The sequence below is a fragment of the Magnolia sinica genome, chromosome 15, assembly GCF_029962835.1.
Source record: "Magnolia sinica isolate HGM2019 chromosome 15, MsV1, whole genome shotgun sequence".
NCBI classification, from domain to species: domain Eukaryota; kingdom Viridiplantae; phylum Streptophyta; class Magnoliopsida; order Magnoliales; family Magnoliaceae; genus Magnolia; species Magnolia sinica.
In genome coordinates, this window is record NC_080587.1 from 13,152,563 (window position 1) to 13,173,817 (window position 21,255).

Here is a 21,255-nt window from a genome sequence, read left to right on the forward strand (position 1 = left end):
GCAACACCGTCTTGGGCGAGTAAGGGGCCTCACCAAATCCGCTTGAAGGTAAAAACATAAACGCAGCTTTATCCAATACTTGTGTGCCCCTGTAGGTTTTCAAGGCAATGTTTCAATCCCAGCTTCTTCATGTGTTGTGGTCCAACGGAGCATTCAATCTACCTCCTTTTTGAAAACATACCCTCAAATGATCTTTAAAAATAGATGGACGGTGTTGATAAAACATGTACATTGCGGTGGGCCTCACAGAGCCCCCGATAGGGCCATGGATTAGATACTAACAAGGTGAGTAGCCAGATCACTACTGAAGTGACGTCAACATAACCAAGCTCTGTGGACCCACCATGATGCATGATTCATGTGTTGTATCCATACTGTCTAACCATCCGTGGAGATCATCATAAATCGTTTTATGATATGAGAAAAAGGATGAGATGGATCAAATGGACCCGTAAGCGAAAACGGTGGGATTAGTCACACTCACCGTTGAAACATTTATAGGGCCCACCATGATGTATTTTTTAGATCCAACCTATTCATAAGTTAACACATGGACAGATGGACAGATGAAGCTTGATCGGAAACTTCTATGGCCCTAAAAAGTTTTGAACGGTGAATGTCACTGTCCCCACTGTTTTCTATGGTGGGGTCCACTTGAACTTTAGATCTATCTCATTATTTTTCTCATGCCATAAAACGATCTCTCCAAATGGATGGACGGTATGGATACAACACATGCATCATGGTGGGGTCCACAGAACTTGGTGACGTCACTTCAGTAGCCATTTGGCTACTGACCATGTCAGTATCTAATCGGCCGCGCCCCCCCTTCCCCCCCCCCCTCCCCACGACAGGACCGTCCGTGTCTAGCTAAGTCCTAGTTGGGGTAATACCCAATCGGCGCCCAAACCCGAGCATTGTACTCGTAATTCCTCCGCGTTTCGGAGCTCGACCCTTCGTTTCAATGGCGGAGGAAGCGCATGCCGAGATTGAGGAACTCCAGCACGTGACTTCCGAGCCACAGCACGTGACCTACAAGCTCGTTCCATGGCTGAACTGGGACGAATGGAATTACGTCAGGAAATCTCTCTTCTCTCCTTCGCCAGACTCCGTCGCTGCCGCTCTCCGAAGAGTAAAACCATTCTTTCCAAGCCCTAATTCAAAACCCTAATTTCGTTTTTTGTTTCTGTTTTGGGAATTGATATCGACACCCATCTGAATGATAAGTACGCCCTTCCAACTCTGCTGAGAGTGAAGGAGTTCGTGCAACTACTGCGGTATTGTATTCATGATTAAATGACTAGGCGACTCGGACTGACTCGTCCTAGTCATGGTGACTCGTGGTGTTATTCTTGATTGGGCCGACCGAGTCCGAGTCGACTCAGATGAGTCGCATTGGACTCGTCCGAGTCTTTATTCTCATTGGCGAGTTATTTGATACTCTGGCTGCTTATGATGCTTGATACACAGGCACTTAGAAATGGTACACGTGGCATGCTTTAATTCAAGCTATACGGGCTAAATTATGGAACTCACTGTTGTCAAGTTACAGTCCAAAAATTAGATTGGTTGCAAAATTCTAACTTTTGATTAGTGGAGACTTGTTTGTTGAAATAAGACCATTGGGTATTTTTAATTTTAGCTGTCCAATAAGGGGTTGTTTCATTGCCTCTACAGTTTAAGCTGTAAATTCTTTACACTTGACAGAGTTTTAGCGTAAAGTGTTACATGATAAGTGGTGAAGTGTTTACAAGTAAATAGTTTATGTGTTTGGCTAACTTGTGAAGTGTTTATGGAAGTATAAGTATTCACATCATATAGAGCTTGGGGTGGAAAATCTCGCCAAAATCTCCGAATCATATAAAAAGGGTTTCATTTTTTAGGGACCTAGGAGGGCATGAAGGGATGCACATGCTGGGTGGATTGGATGTCATGTACTCATCAAAGTGGGCCCTACACAATCTTGAAGGAATTCAATGTTGGGTGTCCCATCCCAACTGTTCCCTGTCATGTGGTCCACCTGATGATTAATCAGCCCTCTTTTTTTTTTTTTGGGGGAGCATAAGGGATGTACATGATAGGAAAATTGCATGTACTATACACATCATTGTGGGCCCTACATAACATGTGTATGTATCAACTATTGTGTTTTGCAATATATAATGTCTTTTTAGGTGTAAAGACTTATAATGTGAAACATAGGTTTTTGCTACAAAAGAAAAGAAGAGTTTGCCTGGAAAGTGTTTACAACTTGTAAACACTTATTTGCATCCAAACACCTACCTATAAAGTGTTTACTTGCAAACCCTTTACAACTAAGGATTTTACAAGCATTCAAGTGACCCCTAAACGACTCAAACTAACTTATCAGCTATCCAGTTGAGTTATGATGCGTTTCGGTCAGGGGTGATTTGTGGTGTTGGGCAGGATCAGTTTCAATTGTTTTCAAGTTGACTTGGACAAGTCACATGGTACTCGTCCGAGTCTTATTATTATTACCATAAAGGAATTATGAATCCTTGATGCACTTGACCCATATAGTTGCCAGTTGGAGCCCATGGTTTTGTCGATCCAGACAGTTGATGTTGTAGGGTTTCTTGTAGATTGGAAGATTGCAGTTGTACAATCTTGGGCCACTTTTGACTTGACTTTATTTTTCTCTTGACCATCTCCTTGTAGGTTACAGGTCGATGTGCCGAGAACTTTTTTTGGGATCTCTCATCTGCATTAGCACATAATAGATCAACACAACAGTCTTGATCAATGATTTGCCGTGCATCAACACATTATTTATGTTATAATGCATCATGATTGCATAATTCCTCATTACCAAAAAGTAGAAAGGCTAATAAATGGGGGAGAGAGGGGGAGGGAAAGGTGAGGCTATATGCAGGTGTGTGACATAGAGAGGAACAATGGGCAACCCATCTTTATTGTTTCTCTTGTTGTGGTCTAGGTGAGTCCCCGATCCATCTAATGTTTGGGTTGATGTCCTAACTTAAGCCGACGCAATAGATATATAGAGTATGTCACATAGTCACAAGGATGGGCCCCACAACGCCTTTGACACTTGGTAAGGTATTTAATAATGGTAATGTTAACCATAATGGCTTGTTTCCTATGATATGGGCCATAATGGCCATTACGGTTCTGTAGTCAAAAAACTTTTGAAGGAAGAAACCATATTGGCCCTATAGTGGATCGTTATGAGCCCGTTTAAGCTCTTGATGCCCCATTTATGCCTGTTACAAGCTTGTAATGGTCACCATGGCAGCTTGTTAAAGCCTTACAAGCCATTTTTTAAGCATGGGCATTACAACCTTGTATCGCGTAATGGGTCCCACTGTTATTGTTATGTAATGACCTTTACATAATCATTTTTGAATACTGTGTCAATTGGTCTCTCTAATTAAATGTTTCGTGTGGGCTATACGCTGGGAAGAAGACGAGAGGTCAGTGCGGGCTATACACATTAAAAGAAGTGAAAGGAGCAGGTGCAATCTAAGTTGTCCCTTGTGCCATAAAATCTCAATTGTTTCCTGCCAAGTAGTTGATGAATTTACCCCCTCTTAACCAATGTTGTGAAGACTAATTACGAGGCAAAAATGTCCAGAGCTCTAATTCGTTAAGAGATGTTCAAGTCCTCTTAGAGCAATACTATAAGTCATATTGCTCCTAGTTGCATCTGGACATCGTGGCAGTCAAATTGATTGATCCACTATCCATTAGGTCCAACACATTTCATGGACTACCATGCAAGAATTTCACCAAGTGGACGGTCATAACCATCCATGTTGTAGCCTAAAATGGACAGTGAATATTGTTGGTAGAGAAAAGGTCCGAGCCACAATTTGTGCCATCCTAAAGTTGAGGGTGAAGGTTGTTGGTATAAAAATAGGTCCTATTGACAATTTGAGCCATCAATTTGTTGGGGCCTCTCATGGATTGCTTATTGTTGTCAAGAATCACTTCCATCTTGCAATCTCACCCATCCTGTCTAGGGCTTAGAAAGCAGATGGCTGTAAAAAATGATGGCTAGTTTAAGATTGGTTTGCATCATCTAGCTGCTTTTTCTTTCTTCCTTTGTTTTTGTTTTTCTATCTTCTGCATAGGGTTGGAAATGTGCTCGACCTAATGGGCAGTCTGGATTTATCTGTTGGACAGTCTATAGTGCTCCGAGAGCAATTTATCATTTCTCTTATTTATTCTTTGTTGTTTTGGTTTTCAGATATCGGCATGGCAAGCAAGGGGGCCCCTTCCCGTAGCGGTTGAAGTAACGGCAGCGATTATTGAAGTTCGGCAGAAGGATCCTTCTTTTGGGTATATATTTGATCATATAATATTTTCTTTCTAAATTTTTGTGAGATATTGGGTGATTACAATTTGAAATGTTCATATGATAGGCCTACCCGTGGATGGAATCTTTGCCATGTATGGTGAGAAATATATTGGTGGATTAACACTCTAATTGTAATTCATAACTTTGCCAACATAATATGTTCAATGACATGGCAACTCAAGCATGGATTTTTCTCATGTCAATTTATAAGCAAATGTTTTTTTTTTTTTTTTTTCTTTTAATTTTTACAACAATATTCGCTACTATTATTTAGGAGTTATCTTGACATTTAGATGTTTCGAGATGAGGATTTGACCTATTTTTTTTTCTCAGTTTGATCTTGACCATCCATATTTCATGCTATTGATCGGATGGATATGAATATCCTAGTGGCGCGATGTTTGTGGCATGGCTAGACTGTAGTCGTAGGAATAAATGGACAGTTCAGACCGATGGTTAACCATTATACGAGTCAATTAATAGCCTTGTTGATGATACTAACGCCTCCATGAAGTTGGGGATGTTAGCATTTTCTTTTATACATTCATGTATGCATTCATGTAAAAACAACATGCTTTATGATGTTCCTGATAAAAAGCTAATTGGCAATAGATGTATGGATATAGGTGCCTCCTAGTGCCGTAGAATGCTTTACATGATTAAAGCTTGAAAAACTTCTTTTACTTACTATCTGCTTGTGATTTTTATTTGTTTTTGTTCCCTTTTAAACCCCATTGATTTGATTGCTTATTTTTCATTCCTGGTTGATGGTGCGTGCAGGGAGGGACTGGCCAATGATGCTATGAGCTCTGATGAGATGCTTGCAATGTCATACTGCATGGCGATCATTAGGTGAGATATGTTTCCATAGAAAACATTTGCCTTTTTTTTTATAGTTTTTTTAGTTTTTTTAGTTTTTGTTTTTGGAGTGGTTATGTCAGTGGAAATATGTTGATAGCAGACAACCGACCAACACACCAAAAGCTCCAGAGCTGTTGGGGGAGTACCAATTTATCACTATATTCTGGCTCACCCAGGCAAACCCAGGCGAGTCCTCCCCGTGGGCAACCCCTTGTCGCATGGGTCCCCGAATCGCACGTTCCCATAATAGATCTCACCTCGTGACCATCCTGCATCTCACAGGCCTCACCTCATGGGCCACCCCACCCCTAGTGTCGAGATACGGTGCATCCTTGGAGTCACACCAAGATGCCCCAGTATCATCCACCCACACCGGTGAGGAGACTCGATTCTTGGGCTCCCACTTTGATACTACTTGTTAGCGAACAACCGACCAACATACCAAAAGCTCTAGAGCTGTTGGGGGAGTATCAATTTATCCATATATTCTGGCTCTCCTAGGCCAACCTAGGCGAGTCCTCCCCGTGGGCAATCCCCGCGTTGTACGGGTTCCCGAATCGCATGGTCCCACAATGGGTCCTACCTTGTGGCCTCCTGCATCATATGTACAAGGTAGTTTACATGCTTTCCTCTATCTTTTTAGTACTCTCATGTTTATTTTGGTGATAAGGTCGTATTTTGCTAGTGCCCATGTGCAAAGCATTTCCTCGAAGCTTGCGTGTCAATGTCTAAGACATCGATCAATTAAGCTGAGAGTGAGACTAAGGCCAATTGACTCAACTAATTTTGGACTCTAGTCAAATCATTTGGTGCGATAGTGTTTTCTTCAAATTGGCAGAGACTCGGGAATACTCACTCCATGCTTTTTTGAAATAAGCTCACAAGCTCAAAAGATATGACCAAATCAACTCATGACTTGGTCTGTTCAATGTAACTTCTCACATGGTTTCTGCTAAGTATGATCCATATTGATTGCCAGAAGAATCCAACACCAACGCATATGGATCCTTGGGCAGACACCCTGATCTTTCTCCCAGCTGATTCCTATCAAATGCAACTGTTTAGACGCCTAAATGCAAAGAATCTTCTTGCGATATATTCTTACCTTGATACAACAAATTAAAACTATTTTTAAACGCAAAACAACTTGTTACAGAAATTTTCGGAAAAAAAAAACTTGTCATGGGATTACTCTCTCAAAAGTAAAACTACTTGCTCAGAAGACGAATTATAAATATTCAGTTATAAATTAATTAAAATGATCTGCTGAATAAAAAAAAAAACTGCCGAATCTGCAACTCTATAGATTCTGTTTTTCATGGTCTGGTGGATCCTACACTCTGAACTGTGCTGGATTCTAACACTTGTATCTGTGTCCATGCAACATAGTTTGACACCAATTTGAATCCACAAGCTTTCTTTGCACATATGGTCTTGAATAGGGAAATCCCAACTATGATGTTCTGGTTCTCTAATGGATCTAGTATTTTTTGAGTTTGGTTGGTTGATGATTGTTATTGGCTCTCTCTCTCTCTCTCTCTCTCTCTCTCTCAGCCTCACCATTTAGCTTGTCTGCTTTTCACTTATTATTTCATCCATTCTTCAAGAAAGAGTAGTCGACTTACACACTTCAATTTAATTTGTGAAGGCTTGTGAATGGTTTTGTTGAGAAGTCTTGTAAAGAAATGAGAACTCTACCATTCAAGAAAAAGGGCGTGAGACTTTCAATTTCCGTTTTGGCTGAGGAAATTGGTATCCCGCGTATGCTGGTTGATATTCGTCATGGTGAGGAGACCCGTTCGTTATCGTTATTGTTATTTTGTTTAATTGTGGTCAATTTCTTGCTTACTTTAGTTGCAATTTAATGAGAGCAAGTTCTAATATGTTTTCTCGCTACACTTCCATATTAGAGGGCTCTCACCGTGGTCTTCCTTCACTTCCGTTGGTTCGCTCTGCGAGTGTGAAGGTATTTGATTAAACCATTCATTCATTGATTGCATAGACTAGACCTGCATTGTTCTGATGAATTTCAGCTGGAAAATAGTAATTCTTTTAGTACAGTTTCTATGTTCGTAAGGAATGTTGTCAAATACAAGTGATGGATATTGAGGGCGTTCTTAATATTGGAGCTAGCTCCAAGAAGAAAATGCATATAAAGTCTTCATTGAGCCAACTCCTAGAAGAAAATGCATATAAAGTCTTCATTGAGCTGACTCCAAGAAGAAAATGCATATAAAATATTCATTGAAGGGCTAGACCTACACTGCTCTGAGGAATTTCAGCTGGAAAATAGTAATTCTATCAGTACAGTTTCTATTGTCATAAGGATTGTTGTCAAATACAAGTGATGGATATTGAAGGGGTTCTTAATCTTGGAGCTAACTCCAAGAAGAAAATGCATATAGAGTCTTCATTGAGCTAACTCCAAGAAGAAAATGCATATAAAGTCTTCATTGAGTTCCAAAACAGTTTCTGTGTCTATTTTGCATTGAATATTAGTATTTCTTAGAAAGAGCTAGATTTAAAGACCGTCCATCACAAGTTCATCTTGAATGAAGAAATTGTCTTGGGAAGTTATAGTATTGGAAATCTCATTTACTGGTAGGTTTCAAGAAAAATTCTGTTGTCCTCATTAAGCCACAACAAAACACTAGAAGAAATTACATCTATGTTCCAGCACGAATCTTCATGCCTCATGACGAGCAGATTCCTGTGAGGCCCAAGTGGATCACTGTATATAATATATCCAATTACCATTGTAATGGACGGTTCCACCATGGATCACATATGGCCCCACGATCACCTCGATCTGAATAAGCGCCTGAAAATGGATGACAAGGGTAAAGTGGTCTGACCGTCCATTTTTCAGGACTTACTCTTATGGCCGTGATCATCCAATCAAAGTGATTGTGGCCTTATGCAATCCATGGTGGATCCCTGCTATCCAAGGTGTTTCAAAATGGTAACGGTGGCCGTAACGGCCACCACCATTACTGTTATGATACGGGCCATAACGGCCATTACGACCCTTTTGTATTTTTTGAAGAAACTGTTACATGACCATTACGGGGCCATTACAGGGCCGTTCCGGAACGTTATAGGGCCTTTATGGCCATTTCGATGCCGTAACACGTAACAGTTATGACTGTTTCTGTTACATAATGGCCGTTACATTACCGATTTTGAATACCTTACTGCTATCTAGTGGTCCACTGTGATCATAGGTGGACCCACCCATGCAGGTGTATTCACCATGAAAATGTAAGAATGATTCATGCTGGATCATTACTCTAAGAAATTACTTTTATCCTCACAATCATTTTCGAACCTTTGGAGTCTTTCAAGGCATTCCATCAGTTCCGTAGGTATTGGAATTTGTTGTGTTCCAGATCGAGGTACGATGGGTCTGATTATGGGGTGAGTTTGTTTTACTGTAAATGTGCTAAAAGACTGCAAAAAGTAATGTGAAAGTTAAAAAAATCAATCTATATTTGGAGACATTGGATAAAATTGGAACTGTACAGACTACAGATCATATTAGCATGGCCCTTGTGCAAGGGGGACAAGAAATGGTCCAAAGAACTGTCAAAAGTCAAATTCAACAGTTACCTTTGAGCTGTATCAAACTTTAGTCTAACAATCTAAAGTCGGTACTGCTAAAAAATTGATGGAATGGAATTCTAGCATGTAAGAAACTATTCCATAGAATACAATTGTTTTATTCTAAAATGCTCTCTGAATAATCTGGCGGTATTCTAGCTCAGTAAAAATGGGTTCTTGAATCTCAGATTTTGGTTGGCATGGATGCAAAGGTCTTTTTTTTTTATTTGAAGTGTGAAGCCAAGGCAGTTTTTCACATTATGATAATCAAGTTACTGTGATTGTTTCTGCAGAGGATTGAAAATCTCATACAAACAATGTTATTGGACAATTTATTTGGGCATGTTATGGAACAGATGATAAACAGATGAATTTGTGTTTTACACACTAATACTCTTTTCCGCCACATCTTGAAATTATTGAACTTTTTTCTTTTTTACACCCACAACCACACCCCACGCACTTGCCCACCCACCCACCCACCCACCCCACATGGGCACTCAATCCCATGATCTCAATGTTGAAACAGAGTCAGTCTACCACTGAACCATGGAGCTGGACCCACTGAACCTAATTATTACTACTGCCTGAATTTCATGAATCACTAAACATTTTCTACCCTGGATGGCAAGTTCGATGATGGAATTTATTAGAATTTGATTTCTTTGTGGAAATTCACTTTTAGAATAAGTAGTTTGTTAAATAATAATTGTGACAATTGCTATTGCGAAAGGATCTGTTGCTAAATGCTTTAAGTTAGATGTCAAGAGTCCTATCTCCCTACATGTGACATGTATGTATGATATCTAGGACAAACATGTGATATACATCTTATCTCCTTATAATCTTTCCCCATTACATCTAGATTAGTACTTGGACAACTAGTGGTGATATCACATCAATGTCCAGGCTAGATAGATTGCTTATTTCTAGAGATTGGGAAGAGCACTATCTGGCCGTAACGCTGTATGACATCCTACGCCTACTTTTTATCACTGCCTAGTCATTCGTGACTTGAGCATTGAATCCTGGAAACCAATCCCATTTCTTTTTGAGTTCAATGTGGCTTGATGAGGATGGTTTCTTTGGAAAGTTGCGGGAATGATTGAACACTTTTATAAGGGTGGGTGGGCTGATGATCTCGAGCTTATGGTGAAGTTGAAAAAGTTGGAAGAGTGCATCAAAGCATGGAAATGAGATTACTTTGGTTTGGTGGGAGTGCCAAATCTACTATACTTTAGCAAATACATGGTTTAAATTTGAAGGAAGAATCAATAGGATCATCCAAGGTATTCCATAACGGTACGGTGGCCGTAACGACCACCATTGTTACCTTTACGATATGGGGTGTGACAGCCGTCTCTCTCTCTCTCTCTCTCTCTCTCTCTCTCTCTCTCTCTCTCTCTCCTTTTTTTTTTAAATTTTAATTGAAAAAAAATCCAAAAAACCTATATCGACCTTGTAATGGACCATTACGGGAGGTTTAACGGGCCGTTACAGGGGTTGTAATGGTCTTTACGGGTCATTTTTACCACCCCATAGGGTGCAATGGTTGCCACCATTACCTTTATGTAACGGCCTTTACGACACACCATGGGATCATCTGTTGGAGGCTTGGAGCCAGTGCTTTGAAAAACAAATGTGAGCTATAATCAATTAACCGTGTAGATGTGATTAGGGTGATCTTAGCTGTAGGTCATGCTGACCATGAGTCCTTGGTGGACATCCCATTGATTCTCAGTACGTAGTGTTGCTTTGAATCTTCATTATGGGTTTGTTAAGGAGTGATTCCTCTGATAGTCTTTGAGAACTTGAGATTGGACATGACGGTCATTGACCTGTGAGAGTTGTGGTCCCTGGATCTTCGTACCTTGTTAGACCATGACCGTCACAGGTGCATGGGACACACCTGTGGACATTAGTTCATGAGATATACGATCATCTTGTGTGAGGGGACTGACTTGGGTTAGGATGAACAATCTCCACCATTGGGAACTGACTTGGTGTCGGTTTATGCCTTACCCTTACCCTTACCTTGCATAAGAGTCTTGAGTGTGCCATGAACAAAGGATCCATGTTTGGATCTTTGGTCACTTGCATTGGTGGATCGAGATCAAGTCAACAGTCTAAGGGCCCATTAGCGTGGACTGTGATCGTGAGATCAGGACTTCATTATGCATGAAAGATGATTAATCCTTAGACTTGAAGACGTGTAAGGGTCATGATTTTGATTGGTCGGCTTTAACGCTTCCTACTAGGTCCATGCAGGGGCCAATATAAGTGGATGTAGCTTGGTACTTCTATCAGGAGCTGTTGATTCTTGCACGGTCTAATAAGGGATCCACTGGTTTGCTTAGGAATATGTTTATGACTTTGACTTGAATAAATCAGGGACTCATCAAGTGGTTTATCCGCTGGACCCAACAATATGATTGTTTTAATCGGTTTTTCAAAGGTTTTTAACCGTTAAAACTGCTTTGATCGCACTTGATGATAACTTGATGGTCCACTTTTGATTGGCATGGGATGCGATCATTAGTGGATGGCCATGGCAGTGGAGGGATTAAATCACGAGTATATGCATAGATGTGGCATATCGACACACTTCTCTGATAGTAGGTTACAAAGTTGTGCATAGGGTGGCAAAGTATCATGCTGGTGTTCCCTTAAAACCCTAACTTCTTCATTATTTGTTTGATCATATCCTAGAGGAGTTGATACGAGAAGCCCCAGACACCCTTTCCTATTGGGCGGTGAACTAGAGCAATGAGAGAAAAGTGTATAGGGAGAGTAAATGAGTTTTTCATAAATTTCCTCCATCTCTGTGTGGTCCATCCTTGGAGATGGTTGTGGGATTCCTTGACACCTACCAGAGGAAATTTCTTGGGCTATCTAGATCCCTTCGGTACTGGGATAGATCGAGGAGAGACCTCCTAGGTTTTGAGGACCATCATTGACATTGGATCAACACATATCGTCAGATTCCAAGTATGATCTAACTTTCTCAAGTTAGTTATTTCATTCTAGAAATTGTATATGTTCGTATTCGGGAGATCTTGAGATTAGGATTTAAATTTTGGATTCGGAGAAAATCGAATTCCGCTGCACAATCTGATGAAATCTTATCATCATCGATAGAGAAAAGAGATAGAAATCTCTTGAAATTCAACACATTAGGAAATTCCATGAAGATAAATCATGTGGAAGCAACGATCTTGAGCGACCTGAGACAAAAATATGAGTTTCTTCCATGGGCCTAATGATAGGTGAAGGAACACAGAATTCATAGCTACTTACTGCTGATGGGTGGGACTATCCTAGTTTGGACAAGTTGGGGTTTGGTCAGATTAGCCTAGGAGAAGCAGATTGAGTGGAACAACGTAGTGAAGAGAAGGAGTTCAAAGCCATGTCAAGCCTGGGAAATGACAAGCCCCCTAGTCCTTACAATTTCCTAGTTGCTTTCTTTGATTGTTTTAGAAGACCGTGAAAGGAGACCTTTGGGAGTTTATAGCTGAATTCCAAAAATAGAGGCAGGATTTCTAAAGACTTGGGAGCCTTGTTTGTCATCCTTAGTCCCAAGAAAGATGGTGCAATGTGCTTGAAAGATTTCATGCCTATATTAGTATGATTGGAAGATCATATAAAATCCTAGCTAAGTGATGTAGAAGGGTTGATCCGGAAGCAAATTAATATGATTTGTATGGCCAGGCAATTTAACAAACACCTCGAGAGCGTAGTAATGATAAGAGAAATTAGCATAAACCAACAATACGACACAAATCACTCTATCATATTGATTTGCTCTCTATCATATTGATTTGCTTATCTTGGCTAAGTGATGTAAAAGGGTTGATCCGGAAGCAAATTGATATGATTTGTATGGCTAGGCAATTTAACAAACAGCTCAAGAGCGTAGTAATGAGAAGAGAAATTAACATAAACCAACAATACAACACAAATCACTCTATCAAGTAGGAGATAAGTAATGTAGGTTTGCTGAAATAAAATATTGACACTTGTTGTACTGATGAATAAGAAGCGGCAATGTAGAAGTCCTCGCCCATCATTGCCAAATATAGTGCTTCAATACCGATTTTTGTCCAAGTAAAAAAGAAGAAGAGATTTTCGTCCAATTGATCAATAGGAGGCCAAATTTTGACTCCCGACAAGGGTCAAAAGGCTTCAAAACAATGTTGCAACTCCGTGAACAACAATGAGATGTCGATCCTTGCATGTTTTGGGTGCAACTGCCCAAGATCACGAAAACGGAGGCGTTTGGCTCTAAGAGTGGCCACAAGAATCCAATGTTTTTCTTCTATCACCAAGCCTTGGGGTTTTAACTCTCAAAAGCGTGTAGAATATTGTTGGGCGTCCCCTACTAATTCCCTTCTTTGAGATCTCTTAGGCCCATGGGCTAGTTAAGGCCTAACAGAGAAAAAGACCCTTTTGGCCCACTTATAACACTTCCAAAACTTGTTTTTAGGCATGAAGATGAACGTGGATCGAATCATTGCAGGAGGGGAAGTTGCTCAAGATTGCTCAAGATTATGCCCCGAAGCAAACCATGTTATTCTCACAATCATATGAGACTTTTGTTAAATGACCAAAACACCCTTGACCCTTTTAAATTTTTTTAGAGATATTCATTGATCCTAATGAAAGGTCAAAGTCAAAGGGTTTCAATTGGCTAGCCCTTTGGTACTGTTGGATTCCTAAAAAGGGCCCTGATCATCACCTGTGCCAAGCCCATCATTTAACGTCACCCCCTCATGACAATTTATAATATTATTATCTTTTTTTTTTTTTTTTTTTTTTCTAATAAACATATACATCTGTTACAAATATTACTCCAATCACATCACTAAGGTCCTAGCAATTGGGCTTGGAAAGGAATGTGGTGGGCATACCTCCAATTTACAAGGGGCCGTCCTTTTTAGACGCCAAATCATTGAACAGGCACTGATATAAGTGATTTGATACCACACAAATGCAGGGCCAACGGATAAAGCGTATAATGCAGGGGCATTTTCACACCGGGCTCGAGTGGGGTGGCTTGTGGGATGCAGGGGCACACTCGGGGCGGGCGTTCCGTGTGAGGTGGGTGGCTCGTGTGAAGCGGAACCCATGTGAAGTGGGGCCCACGCGGGGGGTTCGGCCGAGGCCCCAACCCCATGTGATGTGGGGCTTTGGCTATGAGATAAAGGGATTGATTTGCCATGCTCTATCAGTTTGAGCTTTTAGAGCAAGTGGTTAATTGTCCTGCATCAGCGTATGATTAAGTTAATTGGGACTTTTTGTATTATATGCTTTGCTGTATGGGTTTCAGTCGGTGTTTTACATAGCGAAAAGCGTGTGGCGTAGTGTTTGCCCCTTTGAAGTGTGAGGCCTAAGCGACATGCGCTACATGCTACTTATAGATTTTTAATTAAAAGCGTGCTTGGTTGCACTGAGTATCTTAAAATTTGATGATATTTTGCACCAAGTTAGTTTGATTAGTAATTAAATTTAATGACATTTGGTGCAACCAAACACAACCTAAAATAATAGGGAAAATAGGTAAAGATTAAGTATAAAGGTAAAGAAAGAGTAACCTAACCGATTTAAATAGACGGTTCACCTTTGCATGTCTCCTTTATTCTTATAAATAGATACTATGGTACTTCCCCCCATACATTGGGCATTTTTATGTGATCTTACAATCTTGTTGAACAACTTTGTCAACCAAACTAACCCAATATCTCCTGTACACTTACAAACCTCTATTGGTTTACCATCTGGTTGGAGGGCCTTTCCTATTTTAATGTTTCTCAAGGCTTCTTTTACTCCAGATATCCTAATCCCACAACAATATCTATGGTCTCTAATGTCATTTGAGTTTATAGTTCCTTCTCTACCTATGCTTTTACAGTGGTGGTTATTTAACTACTTCTGAAAATAGCTTCTCCACCTTTCATTTATGTCATTGTCTTCTACTAGTACCTCCTGATTATCGTTCTTAATGCATCTAACATGAGCTTGGAATAATTGCATGTGAACATAATTTTTTTTTTTTTTTTTAAACAAGCAACCACAAAACAGTGGTTATTTAACAAGTTCTGAAAATTACTTTTCCACCTTTCATTGATGTCATTGTCTTCTACTAGTACCTCCTGATTATCGCTCTGAATGCATCTAACATGAGCTTGGAATAATTGCATGTGAACATAATTATTATTTATTTTTTTGAACAAGCAACCACAAAATAAGATTCATTAAAGCATAAAAAGGAACTGAAGTTCTGCTATACATATCTGGGCTAACAGAGCCCTGACAAGCCAAAGCCATAGCTACATCATTTGATTCTAGCTCACTCTGTTAAATGAAAGATTTTAACCTGGATAAATAGAATCTGATATAATTTATAATGTAGTGCAGAGACCAAGGGTCTTCCCCATCTCTGATCCAGACATTAGAGGCATGGCTCTCAACCACCGTCGGCCTGAAATTGTGAGACAGTAAAATACAGAGGGTTTCTCCCAGCCTTGGAGCCTCCACTTTTGGCTGATCACAGTGGGAGATGGGACCGGAGAGATGCAATAATGACTTCCCTAGGAGGGAATATCTTTGCAATAATTTATTCAGGCAGTGGGAGATTACCTTCCAAATTGATCACTGCCAATCTGAACAAAGGAGAAAAACTAGATGGAACCAGCTTGAGATGTTGATAGATATTCAACCATCTTCCTTTCTCATCTGGATCATGAATAATTCCTAGGAGTTTTTGTTGAATATTTCATTTTTGTAGAATAATAAGCTAGAACCATCTATTCATGTTAGTGCCTCATGTCAATGATTTCAGGCACTTGATTGGCTAAAGTCTAAGTATTGGGAGCCTCAAAGGAAAGCGATTCCTAATGTTAGAAAAGAAACCAAGTCTAGAATGCGTGAGATGGTTTTCTCTTTAAATGTTAAGCAGGCTCGGCGATCGGAACCTTCACAAAGCAAAGGAAAACGTGAGTATAAGTTTTGAAATGTTACCAAGATAACGAACAATGCTACTGCTGTAAGTTGATTTTCACCTCTGATTATTTGACACCCAAGTTTCTGTTCACCGTCATCGATCACCTATCATCATTGTCATCTTTCCCAGCAATTTGGGTCTGCTTTTAAATGGTAGATTGGCAAAAGTTTATCAATCAGCTGCCCATCAGACACCAGCCCTCTTGTACAGTTTTACCTGGTGATCATCATCATCATCATCGTCATTTTTCCCTGCATTTTGGTATGCTTTTAAATGGACTGGCAAAAGTGTAAGTGTAACAATCGGCTGTCCACTGACATCAGCCTTCCTTTCTTACCCTGGCTCTAGAACCGGCTGTGGCAGAGGTGCACATTGCCACCACATGCATGCATACATGGTCCCACCTTGCCCAGTAGTAACCCCCACAGCTGAACTAGTACAAGCACATGCCAAGGAGGGGCTCCATGTAACAATGACCGTGCATCTTGATGTTGAAATGACTCTTTGAACTTATGAAGTTGAAAATTCATTTTAGGATTGAGTTGAAAGTTTTCTAAATTAAGGAGAATATTTGTGAAAATTGTCACTGATATAAGTCCATGTTAGTCTTTCTAGACTTCAACCGTTACCGGGCTTTTTGAAAGGAGAATGCTGGATTGCTTTGTTCTTGGTCTGGTTGGTGAACAAGCACTTTCCCTATGGCTACTTCCTTTTCTAAATTCAGCCTCATAACCCATATATTTCAATTGGCATTGTAAAGGAAATGATCAGATTTGACAAGAAGTATAAACGACTTTTTGATGGTCGCAAATTGAAACATAGAACACATGTAGCAAATGAATATAGGGATTTTGACCGTACTAGCATTGAGGTATGGTAAAAATCTCTAAATGGAGGGGAAGTTTCAAATATTCCGAGGGTAGTCATCTGACAGGTTTTTGAAAATTATTTGGACCAAATTGCCCATGTCCTTGGAACTTGGTATCTGTACGGAGCTTCTTTTTCTTCTTTCTTTGCAATTTCCTGGGGCTTCTTCTTCCTTTTCAAAAATGTTTTCCAATGATCCACCACCACTCCTTTCGACAGCATTTTCCGGCGTACGTTCACCGCCATCAACTTCTCCAGCATATGGGCAAGCCACTGATACGTGGAAGACATTTTAAATGAATTCTTTATTTATTTATTTATTTTTTTAGAATAACATTTTCTTACAGATGTAAGTTACTTTTGGTTGTAGATAGAGAGGGATGGCCGTGGTTGTCAGAAGGAACTTGAGGTAGATAATGATGGTTGTGGTTATCACGTGGAATACAATGAAGGAGATAAAAATTGGATTTTCTAATGCATTACCTTGGAAGAACATGAACATATATCATTTTTTAAGGGTTGAGGTTGTGCGTTAAGGGTCTGGGTCGTGGTTGTCATGTGTTAAGGGTTGTGGTTGTCATGTGTAAAGGGTTTGGGTCGTGGTCTTCATGCGTTAAGGGTCGAGGTTGTCATGTGTTAAGGGTTTGGGTCGTGGTCGTCATGTTATAAGGGTCGAGGTTGTCAAGGTATGGGTCATGTTTGTCATGTGAAAGGTCGATATTGTCATGTGCTAAAGGTTGAGATTGTCATGTTATAAGGGTTGAGGTCGTGGTTGTAATGCGTTCAGGGTCGAGGTTGTAATGTTATAAGGGTAAAGGTCGTGATTGTAATTTGGTAAGGGTCGAGGTTGTAATGTTATAAGGGTAGAGGTTGTGGTTGTAATGTGTTAAGGGTCGAGGTCGTGGTTGTTATTTGGTAAGGGTCGAGGTCGTGAGGTTGTAAAAGGTCGAGGTCGTGATTGTAATGTGTTAAGGGTCGAGGTTGTAATGTTATGAGGGTCGAGGTCATGGTCGTAATGTTGTAAGGGTTGAGGTCGTGGTTGTAATGTGTTAAGGGTCGAGGTTGCAATGTTATAAGAGTTGAGGTTGTGGTTGTAACTTGGTAAGGGTCGAGGTTGTCATGTGTTAAGGGTTGTGGGTCCTGCCATGGGTTATATGTCGAATCCACTCCGTCCATTAGATTTAGAATTTAATTTAATGTCATGGGCCAAAAAATGAGTTATATCTAAAAATTCTATGGCCCTTAAAAGGTTTTCAATCTCAGTGCTTTCTATGGTGTGGTTCACACGAGCCTTTGATATGCTTCATTTTTAGGCTCATGCCCTAAAATGATCTTTCAAAATGGATGGACGGCGTGGATAAAATATATACTTCACAGTGGGCCCCATAGGACCATCCGTCTCTAGATAGGTCCGGTTACCCGATCCACGTCACATCACTGTACATTTATGTGGATTTCGAGAGAAAAGCTTTTTGGAGGCAGTTTCTACCACCGGAAGCTATGTTGGGCTCACTGTGATGTTTGTGGGAAATCCACTCCATTCATTCATTTTGGAAGATCATGTCAAGACAAGAGGCAAAAAATTGGACAGATTTGAAACTCAGGTGGACCGCATGACTGAAAATAGTTTTAAGGAATTGCCTACCGTTCAAACTTTTCTAGGCTCCACTGTGATGTTTATATGCAATCTAAACTGTTCATAAAGTAGCCCAAATGCTCATAAACTCCTTAGCATGGGGATGGACTGAAAGAGAAAAAATATTAGCCTGATCCAAAGCTTTTGTAGTCCCATGAATGTTTCAACTGTGGGCGTACGATCTCCACTGTTTTCTGTTGTGTGGTCCACTTGAGCTTTGGATCTACTTCATTTTTGGCCTCGTGTCATAAAATGATTTGACAAAACATGTGAGCGGTGTGGATTTCTTGCAAACACTATAGTGGGCCCCGCAGTGTTTACCCCATCCAAATCTCTCTCGCAGCTGTCACATGCTGGCTCAACGCAAAAGGCAGCCAGGGGTAATTTCGTCCCAACCTTTTTTTAAAAGGTGTCGGGTGACTATGTAGGGTATTTGTTTAATCCTTCTAGTATTTGGGCCATTTGGGAATACCACAATGCTTTTTTGGTCAAAATCCCATGAATATATGTATATAGTTTATGACATTAATTATGATTCAGCCCTCTTAGTTACCTTATGCACTCAAGTATACACATGAGCATATAATTATTAAGAACAAGTTTCTAGCTGACCACATATGTTTGGTAAATAGCTTGGATGCCATAATTAATATGTGCACTTCGTCTCTTTCTGGTCATATGGTCATGTATGGATTGGATTGACTTGATCATGTATTACCTTTAACGAATCCTTAGATCTGAGGTCATGTTGTTACTTCATGGTCCTAGCTTTGACTAATCCTTAGACCCAAGGTCATGGTAACTAGCAAATTATAAATTTAAGTGTTTGACATAGTTACCTTGAGAAAAAAAGGAGACGTTATCTTTTTGAAGTGTGTAGGTAAGATAGGCTATGATAATTACATAACCCATGTTAATTCTGGATTTCATGGTATTGTGTTTTACAAAATTGGAATAGACTACCTAGTAAAAAAGTCAATGAATTATGAATGTTATTAGGGGTGCGTTACTTGTATTACTATGGTCTCATACTCTATGATGCAGGGCTTGAGCCCATAGCTCAATGTCAGGCAGGGTGCCTTCCAACATTCAGGTCTGGGGTTCGGGCGCAGCTTAATTACCAAAAATGAAAAGAAATGCTGCAGATATACACTATCAACATGTGTGCTTGTTGAATATCCTAATACCTCACCCCACTTTCATGTGAATCTCGACCTCCAAGATATTTGGTGTATCTAACCACAACCAGCAACAAGATTGAATCATTCTCTATTTGCATGAACAGTTGCGAGTACAATTTAAATTCTAAACTACAAAATGACCTTGATCTACTTAAAATAAGGATGAGAAAGTACCATCTTCTTTCTCCCTTAAGAACAGCCACTGTACTTTTGTCCTCGTAATATGGTAATAGTGTATCTTTATTTGTGTATCCTTGCATGCGTGCCTAAATTTCTATAGTTCTGATGCTTCTTTTGTAGACATTATATATAATATCATACCTTTTTTTACATATAATTTATTATTATTATTATTATTTTAAAAATTTTGTTGTTTAATCCAGGATCATACTTGAGATGCGTCCAGCTCACTCAAGCTGGCTGATTGGAGATTGAACCATCAGAATGTATCTCAGGCCAAAAATAGGTTATTCATGGGGCTTGATCGAGTATCCGGAAGATTTAGTCATCCAGATTCATGATGGGGACCATCTGACAATGTAGATTACTTCGATGGAAGGGCCATCCACTGGTCCTGAATCCTGATTAGTATTCTGAATTAGATCAGTGGACAAGATGGAATGTGCATCTGTAGGATCAATCTGATGGCCTGGGTGAACCTGCACATGTAACTAGATGGTCCATGTGTTCAATCACACTCACAGACATCAACCAGTTGTTGATTTTATGTGCACGCAGATGTAGAACAACGCTCAGCTGTATGGTTACGATGAATACTTGTCTAGAAGGCTGTATACAAAATGCATGGGCCATGGTGTCCTGACTCCCCAATATATGCAATTGCATGTACGGCCCAACTTGCTGGTATATAGGGTGTTTGGAGTGAATTAGAGATCTTAACCTTAGTTCCAGATTTTCTTTAGTTGATTTTGGGGACAGATTTTCTTTAGTTGATTTTGGGTATCTTAGAGACTTTAGCAGTTGTTAGTACGTTATTAGAATGGAAGCCTTGGTGGCAGGTTTGGAGCTACAGATGGCAAAAGAAATCAAATCCAGAAATTCTCTCATACTTCAAGGTCTATATGAAGAACCCTCGATGCATGGCAACAAATCCTATGCTACACTGAGAAAAAATAAATAAATCAGATTTAGAGTTTATCCTTTGGTTCCCTCCAGTATAAGAGAGAGGGGTTGTGTGTGATCACTAGTTTTGATTACCGATTATTGGGATTCATCAGTCTTTCTGTTACATTTTCTGATATTTCCTGCAGCCTTTCTCTTAAATCTGAAGAGACAGGATTCAAAATGGAGATCTATTCTTCTAGATAAATCTGTGTGGTAGGTCAAGATTTTCTACTCCTGTTGCGTTGGATTTCCTGTGGAATGAAATGGAAGAGAAGCACAAATGACACTTAGAAGAATGGGACGAAATGTGCAATGGGTGGCAGGTTGTGATGGGGACATCAAAGGACCTACTCAGGTGTACCAGAGACGGATACGACCACCTACATTAGCATAACTTTCTTTGTGGATGAGAGACGAGTTCGGACCATTTTGAAGACCCCACATGCATTGGACGTGCATCAGGAAGACCCCACCGTGGAATGATGCATGTGGGTTGCTTAGGAGATCATTTTTGTCACAGGATTTATATTTTGTGTCGATTCAACTGTTGGATCTTGTCGATCAGGCTATTGGGCCACCGGATCTTTTAAATCTGGGCCCATTGGACTTTGATCTTGCTTTCTGTTTTTTGTTATTTTTAGGATTT

At 40.1% G+C, this 21,255-nt stretch overlaps 1 protein-coding gene across 1 annotated transcript in view; it reads left to right on the forward strand.

The window, feature by feature from the left end:
- Positions 1–891: 891 nt before the first annotated feature.
- The window catches only part of LOC131226738 (uncharacterized), a 35,777-nt gene continuing 15,413 nt past the window's right edge, over positions 892–21,255 (forward strand). Inside the window, exons 1-6 of the mRNA XM_058222421.1 lie at positions 892–1,132; positions 4,229–4,320; positions 5,120–5,191; positions 6,849–6,985; positions 7,111–7,166; positions 15,639–15,792. Coding sequence (XP_058078404.1) covers positions 965–1,132; positions 4,229–4,320; positions 5,120–5,191; positions 6,849–6,985; positions 7,111–7,166; positions 15,639–15,792 — 679 coding nt within the window. The 5' untranslated portion in view covers positions 892–964. The remainder of the gene's footprint in view (positions 1,133–4,228; positions 4,321–5,119; positions 5,192–6,848; positions 6,986–7,110; positions 7,167–15,638; positions 15,793–21,255) is intronic.